The 15,769-nt window shown below is 37.1% G+C and overlaps 1 protein-coding gene across 4 annotated transcripts in view; it reads left to right on the top strand.

The window, feature by feature from the left end:
* NFKB1 (nuclear factor kappa B subunit 1) overlaps positions 1–15,769 on the top strand; it is a 118,890-nt gene that overhangs the window by 26,340 nt on the left and 76,781 nt on the right. For 2 of the 4 annotated variants that reach the window (XM_049632132.1, XM_049632130.1), the window contains exons 3-5: positions 3,431–3,506; positions 7,866–7,906; positions 11,810–11,908. In XM_049632132.1, the coding sequence (XP_049488089.1) occupies positions 3,431–3,506; positions 7,866–7,906; positions 11,810–11,908 (216 nt within the window). The remainder of the gene's footprint in view (positions 1–3,430; positions 3,507–7,865; positions 7,907–11,809; positions 11,909–15,769) is intronic. The other 2 variants (XM_049632134.1, XM_049632131.1) reach the window with 1 other exon arrangement.

Consider the following 15,769-nt stretch of genomic DNA (forward strand, 5'->3'; position numbering starts at 1 on the left):
AATGAATATGTTTTAGGAACATAAAACTGTTCATTATAATTCTATTTTCAATTAAGAAGGGATACCAACTTTTTCGCCCAACTTTTTACTTTGAAAAATTTCAGGCCTATAGAAATATTGAATACTCAACAAATCTTTGTTGGTTATTAATATTTTGCTTCTTCCCCATCTTTCCCTCTGTCTCCCTCTCTCCTGCCTCCCTCTCTTTCTCTCTGTGTCTATTCACACATAGACATCTGTTTTATATTTTTTATATTATATGTATGTTAGATAAACCATTTGAAAGCAACTTTCAGGCACTAGGGTAAGTATAATAGCAATATTAAATTTTTAATGTGATGATTTTTAAGAAGTATTTAAAATATTGAGATTTATTCATTCATCAGCTGTTTGTTGAGGCATTACTACATATCAGAACATTGACTAAGGAGGACTACAGAAGTGATACACACACCCTAATATAGCTGCCATTCTAATACAAGGGACAGAGGTATGAACAGTTTCTATATGGTGATAAATGTCATCATAGTATTCTGCACAAAATGAGCCAGAAATGTTGAAAGGGATTGCTCTACTACCTGGAGGGCAGAACAGGATTATGAGTGACTTTCCAGAGAAAGCCCATGTAAGCTGCGATTTGGAAAATGTAGTTTGCTAGGCGAGACAAAGAGAGAGAAAACTAGGTACCAGGACACCCTAGTCCAAGATTCGTAATCATTTCACATTAAAACTTTGGTGGCTACCACCTAAAAAATGGATTTTCCAAATTTATGCATGCAAGCAATCAGGAAAATAAAACCAAAAGTGAAATAGTTTTTAAGGGATCTGGTATCACTTCTTCAAATAAAATGGGCTTGTGTAGCATTCATTACTGTTGATAATGTTCTGATTTATTTAGAAAGAATGGGTGGGCATAGCTTTTCACATTAAGATGCTCCTGTGGAATTTTATTATACAAATGGTGTTAGAGGGATCAATCTAGGAACATTTTCTTTGATTACAGCAAAAAAGATATTTGGCTACTCATATTATCAAAACCTGTGTTTTACCTTTCACTTTTAATATGCTGTCTCTAACATTTAAAGGCAAACTCTAACAAGCATGTTCTGCTTGGTTTTAGACCATGCTTTCCTGTCTATACACAGGAAATCTTATCAGCAAGAGATGGTCCTTTATGCCACACAAAAGTAAAACCTGCTGAAAACATTCATTTCGAGAGTTTTTCTTATGTGGGCACTTTTGTGATCATCAGCAACAGGGGTGGGGTATGTTCTGATATTTCCATTTTTGAGGCAAGAGGTCCTTGTAGTATGGGGTTTTTTTTTCTTGTCTGAAGCTTAATGGCGTATATTTCCTGAGGTTCACGTGTCCTCAGTGAGCTATCCTCAGTGTTTTAATGTATTCTGGAATTTGCTCTCCAACCATAACCTAATATACAATGCAAGCTGCAGGGCACAACACGGCTTGTCTTCCTTGTCAGAAGTGGAATGTGTGTATCTCTCCTCAGACCAGTGCTCTGCCCTCTACTCAGTCATTTTAGCCACCTGCAGGACCCTAAGGACGACATTAGTTGCTAGGTCATCTCTTCTGCTCTGAGACTGCTGAATACTCTCTATACGGTGGGGCCTGTTTTTGCAATAACGATTTTTGATTCCTATATTTCCTTTCCAGCGAACAATGAATAGCGTAGATGAACTTTACTCTTAAGCATTGAAGTGTGGAGCACATTTGCTGTTCCTCAATTGAAAATTTGCATACCTCACAACTGGATCTGAAGCGTTCTTTATTTAAACTCTGTATTTCTTACGTTTCATTTAACTAGGCATACTAGGATCTTAGGTTCCAGGAACCTCTGATATGATACTAATAAAGAAAAGGAGCAAATTGCAATGCTGGTTTTTCTTTTTGTTTAATACCAGCTCTAGCACACTTACTGACTAGTATATCACAAATATGAAATATGGTTTGGTTTTTATGCAGCCCACAGATATTTCAAACAAATGACTTATTTAGGTTGAAACAAATGCTAAGCCCAGAAATATGAATTTTATTTAATTATTTAAAGTTTATTTATTTATTTTGAGAGAGGACAGAGCTTGAGCAGGGGAGGGGCAGAGAGAGAGAGAGAGAATCCCAAGCAGGCTCCGCACTGTCAGCACTGAGCCCAACGCAGGGCTTGAACTCACAAACCATGGGATCATGACCTGAGCTAAAATCAAGAGTTGGACACATAACCGACTGAGCCACCCAGGAGCCCCAGAAATATGAATTTTAAGTCCTAAATGAACTAAATGGAAAGAAAATTTTCTCTTGGGGTAAGTAATTATTAGTAACTTACCAGGATAGAATATGTAATTGAATCAACACATGATCCCTGCCCACTGTATGAGTTCTCTGTTGGCTACTGTAACAAATTACCACACATTTAGTAACTTAAAATAACACAAATGTATTCTCTTACAGTCTAAGTGTCAGAAGTCTGAAGTCCAGGTGTTGGAAGGGCTCATTCCTTCTGGAGGCTTTCCTTTCTTTTCCTCCTTGAGCTTCTAGAGGTTGCTTCCATTCCGTGGCTTGTGACACCCTCATCACTTCAACTTCTTATTTCCACTGTCACACCTCCTACCTTCATTTCTACCTCCTCCATCCCTCTTATTGGGCCCACTTGGATAATTTAAAAGTAGCTCTCTATGTCCATATTCTTAATTTACTAACATCTGCAAACTCCTTTTGCTCTATGAGATAGCATTCAAGGTCTGGGGATTAGGATGTAGGTGTCTTAAGGGGAGCCATTATCCAGCCTGCCACACCCACTAGATTTCAGGTACTCTGCACTGTGCTAGTTAAGCAAAGGTGGAAAAAAAGAAAGGAGGGAGCTCAGGGCTCAGTTATATCTGCTGCTCAGACCATAAGTTATATTTTCAGTTTTTCTGTAAATTGTTCCAGGGCTGTTGCCTAAGTCTTACAGGCTTTGAAGTCGTATGGCTAGAGTAGTTCATTTACCATTATCAAAGAAATATTTCTAGGATTTCTAAGATCATATTCTTATGCTCATATTTCTCAGAGAGTACAGGTTTTAAGTCATTTGTTAAAAAAAGATTAAGGATCCGCTCTGTTTTAAACATACACTGGGCCCTGAAGATATCCTGGTAAGCAAGCTATACTGGGTGCTGGCTTCTCTGGACTTTGTAGCTAGGCCATTCTTCTCAAATCCCTTTGTCACAAAAAAATGAGCCCACATGTAAAGTTCTGTACACGTGAGAACTCAGCTAGGTCTCATGAACATATTTTTAAAATACTGATTTGAAATATTTTCAGATTTTTTTTCGCTTTAGTTTTTCTTCCAATAACTGGTTTATGTGTAGCAAATTCAAATATTTAATACGATGTTGGAAAAATAAGGGTCGACTTATTTACATTTTCTTTTTTACAGATGTTTCATTTGGATCCTTTGACTCATACGATATTTAATCCAGAAATATTTCAACCAGAGATGCCCCTACCTACAGGTAAGAAAACTCCTCATCTCTGTTTCTCTGTCACATGTTTTGTTTTTGCTTTTTTTTAAATTCAAGATTTGCTAATAGCTTCTTTTAGAAAGTCAGTAAGATGCCTAGAAAGGAAGTGGTGATTTATGTTTTAAAAAACCAACTTTCACTATACCATACTTTTCTTTTCAAGTTTTATTTATTTGTTTTGGTAGACAGCATGATTGCACATGCGCTTGTGCTCAAGCAGGGAAGGGGCAGAGAGGGAGAGAAAGGATCCCATCAGGCTCCACTCCCCGTCAGCATGGAACCCGACATGGGGCTCGATCTCATGAACCGTGAGATCATGACCCAAGCAGAAATCAAGTGTTGGTCGCTTGATTAACGAACTGAGCCACCCACGTGCCCCTCACTATACTTTTTTGAACTATATTTGCATGAAAATATTCTATCCCATTTACCCATTGTCTGACTTAAATTGTTAGTGATATCTACCAAGACAGCTCAGAAGGAATTTTTTTACTTGTATCATTTTCCTTTTCACTCAATCTTGTTAGCTCTAGGTTCTATATAACTCCTGACAGAGAATATATGTGTGTGTGTGTGTGTGTGTGTGTGTGTGTGTGTGTGTGTGTATACACACACACACACACACATATATATATATATACACATACATGTATATATATACATATATGTATGTATGTATGTGTGTATGTGAGGTAGTCTCAGCTTCTCAGATCTATTCCCCAAGCATATATTTGAGCTCCTATTATGTGCCATCCAGTATGCTGGGCACTGGGGAAACAAAGTTTACAAAAATCATAAGAATCATCTCAGTAGAAAAATCATCTTTTAAAAAAGCTTTTAGCTTCACATTCTGACGAATTGGAGAAAACTCATGATAATCATCCTTCCTTCTAACATGACTGCATTATCACCATTGTCAAATTGTTGAATCTCATATGAGTGATTTAAAAAACCAATTCATTTAGTCTCTTTCTGTTAATTGATTTGTATGTCAGCCTTATGTGATGGCTCTTTTTATGTGCTCCTCCAGTCACCAGTGGGACTAAACAGATGTTCTGAGGCAGTGTGAGTAAATTATGGAAGTTGTATATAAAACAAAGAGTTTTGTAACTAGGGCATGTGGCCGGCTTAGTCAGCAGAGCATGTGACTGTTGATCTCGGGGTCACAAGTGTGAGCCCCACATTGGATGTAGAGATTACTTAAAAAATTAAAAAAACAAACAGAGAGCGTTGTAATCACTGAGATGGACATCAGCTCTTTTCTTTACTGTGGACTTCCTTGTCTTCTTGGGAGACTTTCCAGTTTGTACCATTCTCGCTTATAATTATTGTTGTATTGTAACTATGGTACGCACTTTTCTTTTTTTTAGGTAAGAATGTTTTTCTGCATTTTTATCTCTATTATGTATTTCTAGGTATTCTTGGAGGGAAAAAGTAAATCTGGTATATGTTCACCTTCCCTAGTAGAAGTTGTATTGCTGAGGCCTTTCTCTTTTTACCCCACAAAACATACTATGCAGGCTGCCGTATCTGAGGTCCCTTGAAGTGCTGTCCAATCTGAGCTCTAGGTCAGCTTCCTGTGAACAAGTAAATATCTTGGTAACTTCTGTGTTTCCTGTGAACTTTTTATTCTGGGGTTCAAAGTATCTTTCTTAGTATCAATGCTTTATTGAAACTCTTAAGAACTTGGTTTTGCCCTGAGAAGACATAAACATTTCCATTTAATGCCCTATAAATGCCAAACAGTACCCTGAGTAGATGCTTTGTTTTTATTACATCACGTTTATGGAGGTTGAAATACGATTATCAAAAGAAACGTCTCCATAAATATTGTGGTCAGAGCTTCATGTTGTAGAAATTATTTTGCCATAGTATTAGAAAAACTTTCAAAATTATACCTCAAAACCTCATATTCCACTTATTACCTCATCATTTTTACTGCTAGGATTTTCCCTCTTTGTTGCAGTGGCATGGTCCAATTTTTATGATTCAAGATGTATGGATGTTTTACTCACATTTTAAAGGGATAGAAAGGTTATGTAAACCAATATTAACTTGCAATTCTCATATGGACTGTTTTATCTTCTTGAAATCTAAAACTATTATTAGTTCTACCACGTGTTAAAAATTCTGTGGGATATGGTATAACTTTTAAGTCCATAATATATATACTGTAATTTAAATTTCTCTACATAATAGGATGTTACTTCATGGCATTGAAATGTGGCCAAAAGAAAATTGGCATTAAAATGAATATACGCATATCAAATCTAATTTTCTAGTTGGCTCAACTTTTAAGTGTGTTCACTAAAAGAGAAAAGTGGCCCCATTTCACTAATAAAATTCCCAAACCTTGGAATTTCACATATTTAAAAGGAAATAAAACCATACAGCAAAAATAATAGCAACACTTCAAGTATTTTTAGAAGAGTTAATAAGTGAGAGACTTGAAATTTAATGTAGATGTGATCCAACTCTTCTGTATTTTCCATGACATACAAAAGTTGCTTTTTTAGAGACCTCTCTTCTTGATTTAGCATTCTAGAGGGAATGTTTTTATGAGTAGATTTGTTACATTATCACGCAGGCTATATTAGTAGTGTGAAAATATTTCTATTGCTAAGCAGTTTTATTTCCTTATCAAAAATTAAATTCTAGCCAGTTTTTGGAATTTTTAAACTGCAGTTTTTTTAGAAGCATTTGAAAGTGTCCAGGGATAAATTTCATACAGAGAAGAGAAGATAATTTTCTTAAATTACATATACCTTGGCCAGCCACTACCCATTTTTCCTTTCTTGTGTATATTTTACTAGATTCAGTCATTTTTCAACTGACTTCCTTGTAAATTTCTTGCCTAATAGCAGGAAATAATTCTACCTTTGTTGCTCCGGTTTTCTAGCCTTATCCTGATTCATCATAATACAGAAAAGATAAAAATAAATTCTCTCTTAAGTTATAGTCTATTTTTAATTTCAACATAAAGGATTAAATCTTCCTTATAAATGTATTTATCTAAAATAATATGGGGGCTCCCGGGTGGCTCAGTCAGTTAAACGTCTGACTTCGGCTCAGGTCATGATCTTGGGGTTTATGGGTTTGAGCTCCACATTGGGCTCTGTGCTGACAGCTCAGAGCCTAGAGCCTGCTTCAGATTCTGTGTCTCCCTCTCTCTGTCTGCCTCTCCCCAGCTTGTGCTCGCTCTCTCTCTCTCTCATTAAAAAATAAACTTGAAAAATTATTTAAATAATAAATAAAATAATGTAAACTTCTGTTATTAAAAGAATGAACTTCAGGCTAAGAGACAGTGAACTGAAACGAGCACAGATGCATTCTCCTAGAATTTTGTTAGTATCAAACATCTTAATTTACAGTCAAATGAGTGAGAAACACCATATGCCTCTATTTATTGCAGAACTATGGGTTATTATACTATTGACATAGAAACCAGCTGGGGAACTTAGAGACTTTCTCATATTGAACAGTTTGTATTTATACTATCAGAGATTCTGATTTTCCTTTGAATTTCCAAGGCAGGTATAGTCAGGGTATAGATTAAACTTCTAGTTTTCTTTATGTGTTTTTAATAATTAATTACAATGCACCTATCTTCAATTAAATTATTTTCAGGATTTTATAAAATATTTGTGCCATTTTAGAAGAATTCGGCACAGTATTCAGAAGTTGTATACAAACATCAAAAACTATGGATTAACAGGAAAAGTCCACTATGTCTGACAGACCAAATTAGATTTGGGAGGGAAAAGAAACAATCTGGCCAATTGGGAAACAAAAGCAGTACTTAGGGATTCAAATAAGGGGAAGTAACCGAATACTTAGCATCAGGAAAGGCAGGTAGCCTGAGATCATTATCTGTGTATTTCACACGTGTAGGCGCTAGCTTAGCCTCTTATACTTTCACACTGAGCACATTCTCTTTGAGGAATGGAAGTCTGTGTCTAATGATGTGAAGGCAAAAGGAAATGTCATGGTGCCCAGGAAATGGTTGCTGCTTTTAACTGGTATTTGTGTCATTTCAAAAATGCTTTGTTAGTAGACAAGATTGTGAAGCTATTGACATCTTTGTCCTTGCCTGACAGACATCTCGCCGTTTCTTGGGGTTCAGCAAATGTTTATTTATTGTGAGTCTCTAGAGATATAGAACTTGTTAAGAATAAATTTGCTCTTCAATTGAGGAAGGCACGTCATATCATTATGGAATTTTAGCTAAAAAATGAATTTGAAACCTCTATTTAAAGACATAATTTCAGTTTTTACTTGCTTTATATTTTATAGCAAATGTGAGATGGCTCACAGTTTCTTTTGCTTTCTGTTTATTGTTTTCATGTTCAGCAGATGGTCCATACCTTCAAATATTAGAGCAACCTAAACAGGTAAGATGATTAAAGGGATGGGACTTCCTCTTTCAATGTTAGATCCATAAGTTTCCTATTAATATCTCAAGCACCGAATAAAATAAGTGAACTTTATGAAGGAAGTAGCTTATCTAGAAGTTCAACACCCAGCCCAAATTGTGTAACAACTTTATTCGCCTACTTCATTAGTCATTCTTCTAAGTGTCCTGAGCCTCAGTACGTAGTTCTGTAAAACCTAGACGATTGTAGATCCTTGGTATCTCACGATCTCCACCACCTTTGCTTACCAGCCACTCCTACGAAAGGCAGAGTTGTCTCCATTCATTTTCATGTTTAAGGAGATAGGCTTTTCGTATACACTGAGTTACACCCATCAACCCTGTCCGTGCACATGTGGTACTTCTTAGCCTTCTTCCTTCCTTCAAAAGCTCCAGCCTTTTCTGTTTTGTCTTTGGAACATGTGACCTAAAAGGCTAGAAGTACCAGTAGGGTGTAGATAAAGTATTCAAATGGACAGTTGAGTCCTCTTTTGTCTCGTGTTAGCTTTAGACTCGACCCCTTTGGAGACAAAAGAGGAGCATTTCATTTCATCAGGCTCTTCCTCTCACCACTAGGTTTTATAGAGGATGCCTGGGAATAGAAGTGGCTTCCTCACTGTGCTCCAACTCTGTGGATAAATATTTATTGGAAATTGGATGGGACCATTGCTGTGAAAAAGGAGGAAAGAGAATCTTAATACTTCCTTATAGTGAGGAGAGCTCAATTATTAGGGGGATTGGTAGAGGAATAGTATAGGCCCCCACAGAATGAAGACAAAGTCAATAAATCTCTGAATGGATGTGCTTACCACATTTGTGTGACTGGGGATGCATATACTTGCTGTCTTGGAGTTATTACCCAAAACCTTTCTTAATGCTTTTCGTAGCTCCGCTGAGTGAGTGTAACACTTTTGCATTGTGTAACATTAAATGAATGCTAACTAGGTCAAGAACTTAAATAAAGCTTCCATCATGGTTACTGTAATTGTAACATGTACTTGGATTGGGGTCAGAATTTACAGGCTATAACTGTCTTAACTATCATGATAAGGCTGACCTGAGGTAAAAGTTTTTGAGGTGGGGACAGGAAAGCCACACGAGACTTGGGAGCGTTATTCTACTTGCTTGCTGTGGCAGACTGACTCCGTGGGCTGCCAGCGTGATTCACCTTTGCTTTACCTCCATGTCCAGTTCTTTAGCGGTGACTTCTCTCAAGAAGTAGCTAAGTCTCTCAAGGATCCTCCCCGTGGAAGTTTATCCCCTAGAAGTCTGCTCAGCAGTCTGGCCACCCAGAAAATTTTCTAGCTTGTAAAATCTGTGTAATCCACGAAAGTGAGAAATCAAGCTAAGATCTGTTTCTCTGCATACCAGGAAAAGCATGTTTTTCAAATACTATTTTTATAAGCATAGCACTACGATAAGAATTTTTAAATGCAGTTCCTTATTATGGGTCCAAGAGTCATAAAAAAAAAAATGGACACTTATGATTTACCTATGGGGTTGTGTAGTTCCAAATTTCAAAATTTAATTCACTCTACGTAGATGTGTGAAAGCTTGCCTGAGTAAAACAGTGTGTTTGTTTACCAAACCGAAGTTATTTTGATGTCTGACTGCAGTGAAAGTAAAAAGATTGTCTTTAAATCAAACTTTCTGACCGGATGGACATAGCCCTTGCCTTTGAGGTTGATGACTCATTGTAAGCAAATGGAGTTACCAAAATGAATGGCTGTGGATCGACAAACCTCTAATCTCAAAATTTAGAATCAGAAACACATTTAGAACTATGCATGTGAAGACATCTTATCTTCCTGAAAAAAAATAATAATAATAAATTTAAAGTACACATGTATATGTTTCTCCACCTGTCCTAAAGGGATTTTGTGATTAAAAATAATGAATTTCTTCATTAATTTTTTTTTCATTTTTAAAATAAAAATTAGGAGAATGTTCTTTTTCCTTTGCCATCGTTGTCCCCAGCTCTGACAGACATGAGTCATAACGTAGACTACTAATCTTTAGAATATCCAGTTCATTGCATATTATTCAGTGCTAATTATCTAATGCTGTTTAAAAACGGAAGTTGTATTTAAATAGATTAATAGTCAATAAATCTCTATCTTTATGGTTAGTCAATTCTGGAGGCTCATGTTGCACATGCTGCTGCTTTTTCATGCTTTTAGAAAGTTCATATAATTAATAAAAACAAGCCAACAGCCTCTGTCTACAAAAGGTATAGGGCTGAATTTGTAACTTATTTTTTAGTTTAAATTTTGTAAGAAGCTAAACAGAGGAATTGCTCCTAAGGACTAACCTCACCTCAAAAGGTTTCCCTGGTATTAGGTTTGATATCTCCTGAGGAGTCATAGGCAAAAGTCGTTTTAAGTCCCGATTTGTTGAGTTGATTGCACACTCTAGATCCATGTGTGACTTGAGGAACTTTCCCACACTAGGGAATTTACTTCAGACCTTCCTCATCTCGTGAAATATGCTTTAAGATTGATCAGAAAATTTTCAGAAAATATAGGGGCAGTTCCAGATGCTTACCAGAGGTTTCAATTAGTTCAGGGCCCCTGGATCATTCAGATTGTTTCAAGACCCTATGATGCATAATGAAATGTAGTGCAATCTAAGGAGGGCAAGAATTTTTACACTGTCCCATGGGCTCAAAGCTGTTAAAATCTTTGCATTTGCCAGGCTTTGCAATTGTTAAAAGAGTATGCACGGTAGAAAGCCCCTACCAGCAAGTGATGGGTGTGCGGACCTCCCGATGGCCTAGTGATCTGGCACTGTTTATATGAAATCAATCCCACTGTAAAAATAAATGAAAGGTGAGGATGTCCCATAGAGCATATTAAGACATTTGAAAAGGATTCGAAAAAAGAAGAACTGTCTGGTTAAGTTTAAACTATAACACCACTACATATTGATTGACATCATTACAAAGTTGAGTCTTTCAGGAAAAACAATGAAATCTCCCTTAATGCTAAGCTCCCTTAATATCCGATCCATTTTCATAACGGTCCTTGTTTTATTCTTCGTATATAGATATGCACAATTATAACTGTTATCTTTGTAAATCATAAAACGCTAGAACTGGAATAGACCTTACAGATGGTCTTGTCTAATCGTCTCATTTGTATAGATTAAAAAAGCAAAACAAAACATGGAGCTTCCATGTTTATCAGCCCACAGTAAGTAGTACACATGGCAAAGCCTTCCAGCTAACTCTTCACTGATCTACTATATCTGTAGAATTCTTGAGTTAACCATATCGAAAAGGATTATCTGGTTTTGGATTCATCCAGGTCAGTTACTATATCAAGATTGAGCTTGATAATATCAATAACCATGAAGTCCAAACCTTATCTTCTGAACTGTTGCATAGGATGTGTTCTGCAACACTGATGCAGTATATTTAACAGGACATTTCTTATTCCCTCTGAATCAACTGTAATCAGAGTAGATAAAGGAATTCCTTTAAGTAGGAGTCAAAGCAGCATAACTCAGTAATATGGCCAAGTTCAGAGCTTGGCAGCAGCAATTTGAGACGAGGAAGCTCTGATTCAAACAAGCTGCAACATGTCGAGTCCGAGGCTTAAACTCTCCAGCAGTTCACTCTCCACATGTGCCCAGCAGGAGAGGTTCTGCAGGGTTAGGGACCTGGCTTCTAAGCCACAGATCAGTGGACCAGTATCAATTCGCATCAATGTTCATAATAAGATTATGGGAAAAGTGGTTCTCATTTGCAGAGTCCTCTTTCACAGTTGATGCTTTTCCTCTCTCATTTGATATACACAAGAATTTAAAATGTGTATATAACTTTGTTCCTACAATTTTTAATAAGTATTTCTCAAACTTGTTGGCTCCGTATTCACCTTTGCAGAGAGGATTTCGTTTCCGTTATGTATGTGAAGGCCCATCCCACGGTGGACTCCCTGGTGCGTCTAGTGAAAAGAACAAGAAGTCCTACCCTCAGGTCAAAGTAAGTTTGCGGTGTCCTTCTCTATCTTCCTGGAAGATTTCATTTCTTAAAAGCAAAAGAAAGGAATGCTTTAAGTGTATATAGTCTGCCTTTACTCCTAAGCCAGTCACACGGTCATTATAATTTTTAGATAGAAATTTGTCCCTTAGCAATAGAAGTGGCAGATTCAAAAATTCTGTTAATGTTTTCATTTAGGATAAATTATTTCAACATTAACAAATGTTTACTATTTCTTGATCATCTTCAAGTGTTTTTTGGTTAATATACTTCCGGAAATTTTAGTAAGTCTTTGAAAGAGGTGTTTCCCTTCAGCCCTTTGGAGATTTGGTGAAAAACAACAGATGACCGAGGGTATGGATTATGTGGCATGGTATTTAAGATCACGAACTCAGATCAGGCTCTGTTATTCGCAGTGTGCTTTTGACTAGGTTATCCAACAACACTTCTAAACCTCAGTACCATAATGCAGAAATCTTGATGGTCTATACTTTTATAGAGTCTTTTAGACACTTTTAGACATTAGATGAAAAAATATATATGAGTGTTTCACAGAGAGCCTGAAAGTACTCTAGGGCCTTTATTTGAGCAACTGTGTAACTACATGTGATGGTCCTTGGAACCTACTGCTTCCTGACATGCCTGTAACGTGTTTGGTCAGGACTTTTACGCATCTTCAGGTTCTTTTTCTGTTTGTTGGTCTAATTGAGAATATCGTTCTCAGAGGTGGTTTGAGTTTTTTATTTTTATAACATGATGCCGTGTTTCTTTTTTTTTTAATATATGAAATGTATTGTCAAATTGGTTTCCATACAACACCCAGTGCTCATCCCAAAAGGTGCCCTCCTCAATACCCATCACCCACCCTCCCCTCCCTCCCACCCCCCATCAACCCGCAGTTTGTTCTCAGTTTTTAACAGTCTCTTATGCTTTGGCTGTCTCCCACTCTAACCTCTTTTTTTTTTTCCTCCTTCCCCTCCCCCATTGGTTTCTGTTAAGCTTCTCAGGATCCACATAAGAGTGAAAACATATGATATCTGTCTTTCTCTGTATGGCTTATTTCACTTAGCATAACACTCTCCAGTTCCATCCACATTGCTACAAAAGGCCATATTTCATTCTTTCTCATTGCCACGTAGTACTCCATTGTGTATATAAACCACAATTTCTTTATCCATTCATCAGTTGATGGACATTTAGGCTTTTTCCATAATTTGGCTATTGTTGAGAGTGCTGCTATAAACATTGGGGTACAAGTGCCCCTATGCATCAGTACTCCTGTATCCCTTGGATAAATTCCTAGCAGTGCTGCTGGGTCATACGGTAGGTCTATTTTTAATTTTCTGAGGAACCTCCACACTGCTTTCCAGAGCAGCTGCACCAATTTGCATTCCCACCAACAGTGCAAGAGGGTTCCCGTTTCTCCACATCCTCTCCAGCACATGATGCTGTGTTTCATAGACTGATAAAAAGTTTTACAGATAAGCCAGTCAGTAATTGCAATTGCACTGTTTATAAAAATTTTATTTGTTCGGTAATTCAAGACTTTGGCAAATGGTTAGCAACTCCTTTCCCACTCAGGTGTGTGCATCTCTCAGGGTAGAACATACTAATACCTGAGTTTTTTTGTTGATTTGCTTTTGTGAATCGGGGAAGGGCAACAGGACAGAGCCTTAGTAAAACTGCGATGTGAAGGAAATTTGCTTTGGTTTTGCCAGCCTTACGTTCTGTTTCCTCCCTCTCCTCCCTCTCCACTTCTAGGCCCAGGCATCTCTAATTTCTTGTCCCTGTTCCAAAACAAAAGACAAAATACTGTGATGTCACTCCTTACCTTATGAGTGAAGCTCACCCATATTATATAGTATCTGTCCTACCAATCCCATTTGCATTTGAAGTCTTCTAGCTTCTGTGTGGAATGAAAGTCATTTTTTCCCTTCAAGGCCATCAGGCAGGGTAAATGTGATGTGTTTAACTCACAGAAGGAAACCACAGTCTCAGATCCTTTAGAAACTGGATGAGGAAAGAGGAGCAGCAACTGAACAAGGGAATTAGCATTTATGAAGCACCAAAGACTTGCCAAGTGCTTTACATACATAATTTTTTCTGATCCTCATAATGACCCTGGTACAGAAAAAGTAGGTACCTACCTGGTAGGTAATGTCTGTGAGGAGGCCGAAGGAGAGAGGCCCAGGCGGCAAAGGGGACTCAGATGGTAGGGAGTCAGGTCTCTTTTTAACATATATGTCTGTGCATCATACATATAAACATGTTACATGTTTGTGTGTGTGTGTGTGTGCTTACGCGAAGGATAATTGAAAGATGCATGTTATCAGCATTGATATTGGCTATAACTACTGAAGAATTAACATCAAGAGAAAAACTGGGTTTTTTTCTGGACTGGCTCTATACAAACTCTATGTAAATAATGGTATTTTCATGAACCGTTTACTTGTATTGTCCCAGTCTTTTGTGGCCAGGTAACAATTCTTGATACTAACAAATACATAGCATTACCTTTTATGTAACTTTATTACCTGATTAGAAAAACTTCATATATTCATTTGTGCTTAGTCTTCATACATCCTTCTCAGGTAGTGGTTACTGCCTCATATTTGCAAAATAATTTAGAAATGAAACAGCCTAGAACAACAAGGACATTAAATATTCTTATCAAATTATAATTGCTGTATCCAGGGAGGTTAATAGTTACTGGGAAATATAGGTATGTAAACAACTAATAATAAAGTCAAAATATAAATGTGTAAGATTGATCATTATTAAACTTCAGTTACAGTGTCATTATTTCACCCAATCATTTATTTTTTATTCACTAATTCAACATGTATTTATTAAGCATTTAGTCCAGTTGTAAGCAAAAGAACAGTTTAGAGAATCTGTTACAAACTGTCACTGTTCTTCTAGCCTGTCATTGTTCACTGAGAGTTTAAATGCCTTTGCTGTTCATAACGGTTAAAGGAAGTCATTTTATTTACCTTAAAAGCTCCTAATCAGAGGGATAAGGAGGAGGGAGAGAAAGACACAACCATGAGGTAGTTTTCCCAGACCTCTTCTCCCAATATCACTCTTAATGGGAATAGTAAAAGGGGACCTTTTAGGTTACAAAGGGATTTTAAACCCTTATTCTCTGTAAAATTTAGACAGAAGAAAGAGTTGCCCTCAGTATGTATCTCTTATCAAGAGGATCTTTACAATTGCCCATGTCTTCTGCTGTAGTTAACTAAGTACCCCCTCTGCGTGTGGCTGTAAGGGAAGCAGCGGGCCAGATACAACTTTATCAGGGCTTCTCAAACTCGGCACCACTGACATTTTGGGCCAGAAAACTCTTTGTTGTGGGGGGCTTGCCAGTGCATTGCAGGATATTCAGCAATATGCCTGGCTTCTACCCACTCGGAGCCAATAGCCTCCCTACAATTGTGACAACGAAAAATGTCTCTAGACATAGCCAAAATTACCCTGCTTTGGAACCACTGATCTAGATGCAGGGTTGACTCAACCTTAACCTTTCTCCTGTGCATACTTTTCTACTGTAAAGCTGTAGCACATGGATTATATGGAATATATGAAATTGCCTAAATATATTATTTTGCAAACATATGTACTTTTCCTGATTATTAGTAGGTACTTATTTTCAAAATGATCACAGTGAGTGTATAATTTCTTCTAGGGTCTCTGAGCTAACATACCTGGAGAACTTACACCTGAGCTAGCATTAAGGAGAAAGAAAAGAGAAGAAAAAAAATGTCTTAAAACAGTCCATATTCTATGATAACAGCATATCTAAAAGCTAACATAGGGTTCTGTGGGCACTCGGTTATGAAGTGTTGCAGAAGAGAAAGTGAAAGT

Source organism: Panthera uncia, chromosome B1, assembly GCF_023721935.1.
Source record: "Panthera uncia isolate 11264 chromosome B1, Puncia_PCG_1.0, whole genome shotgun sequence".
Taxonomy (NCBI): domain Eukaryota; kingdom Metazoa; phylum Chordata; class Mammalia; order Carnivora; family Felidae; genus Panthera; species Panthera uncia.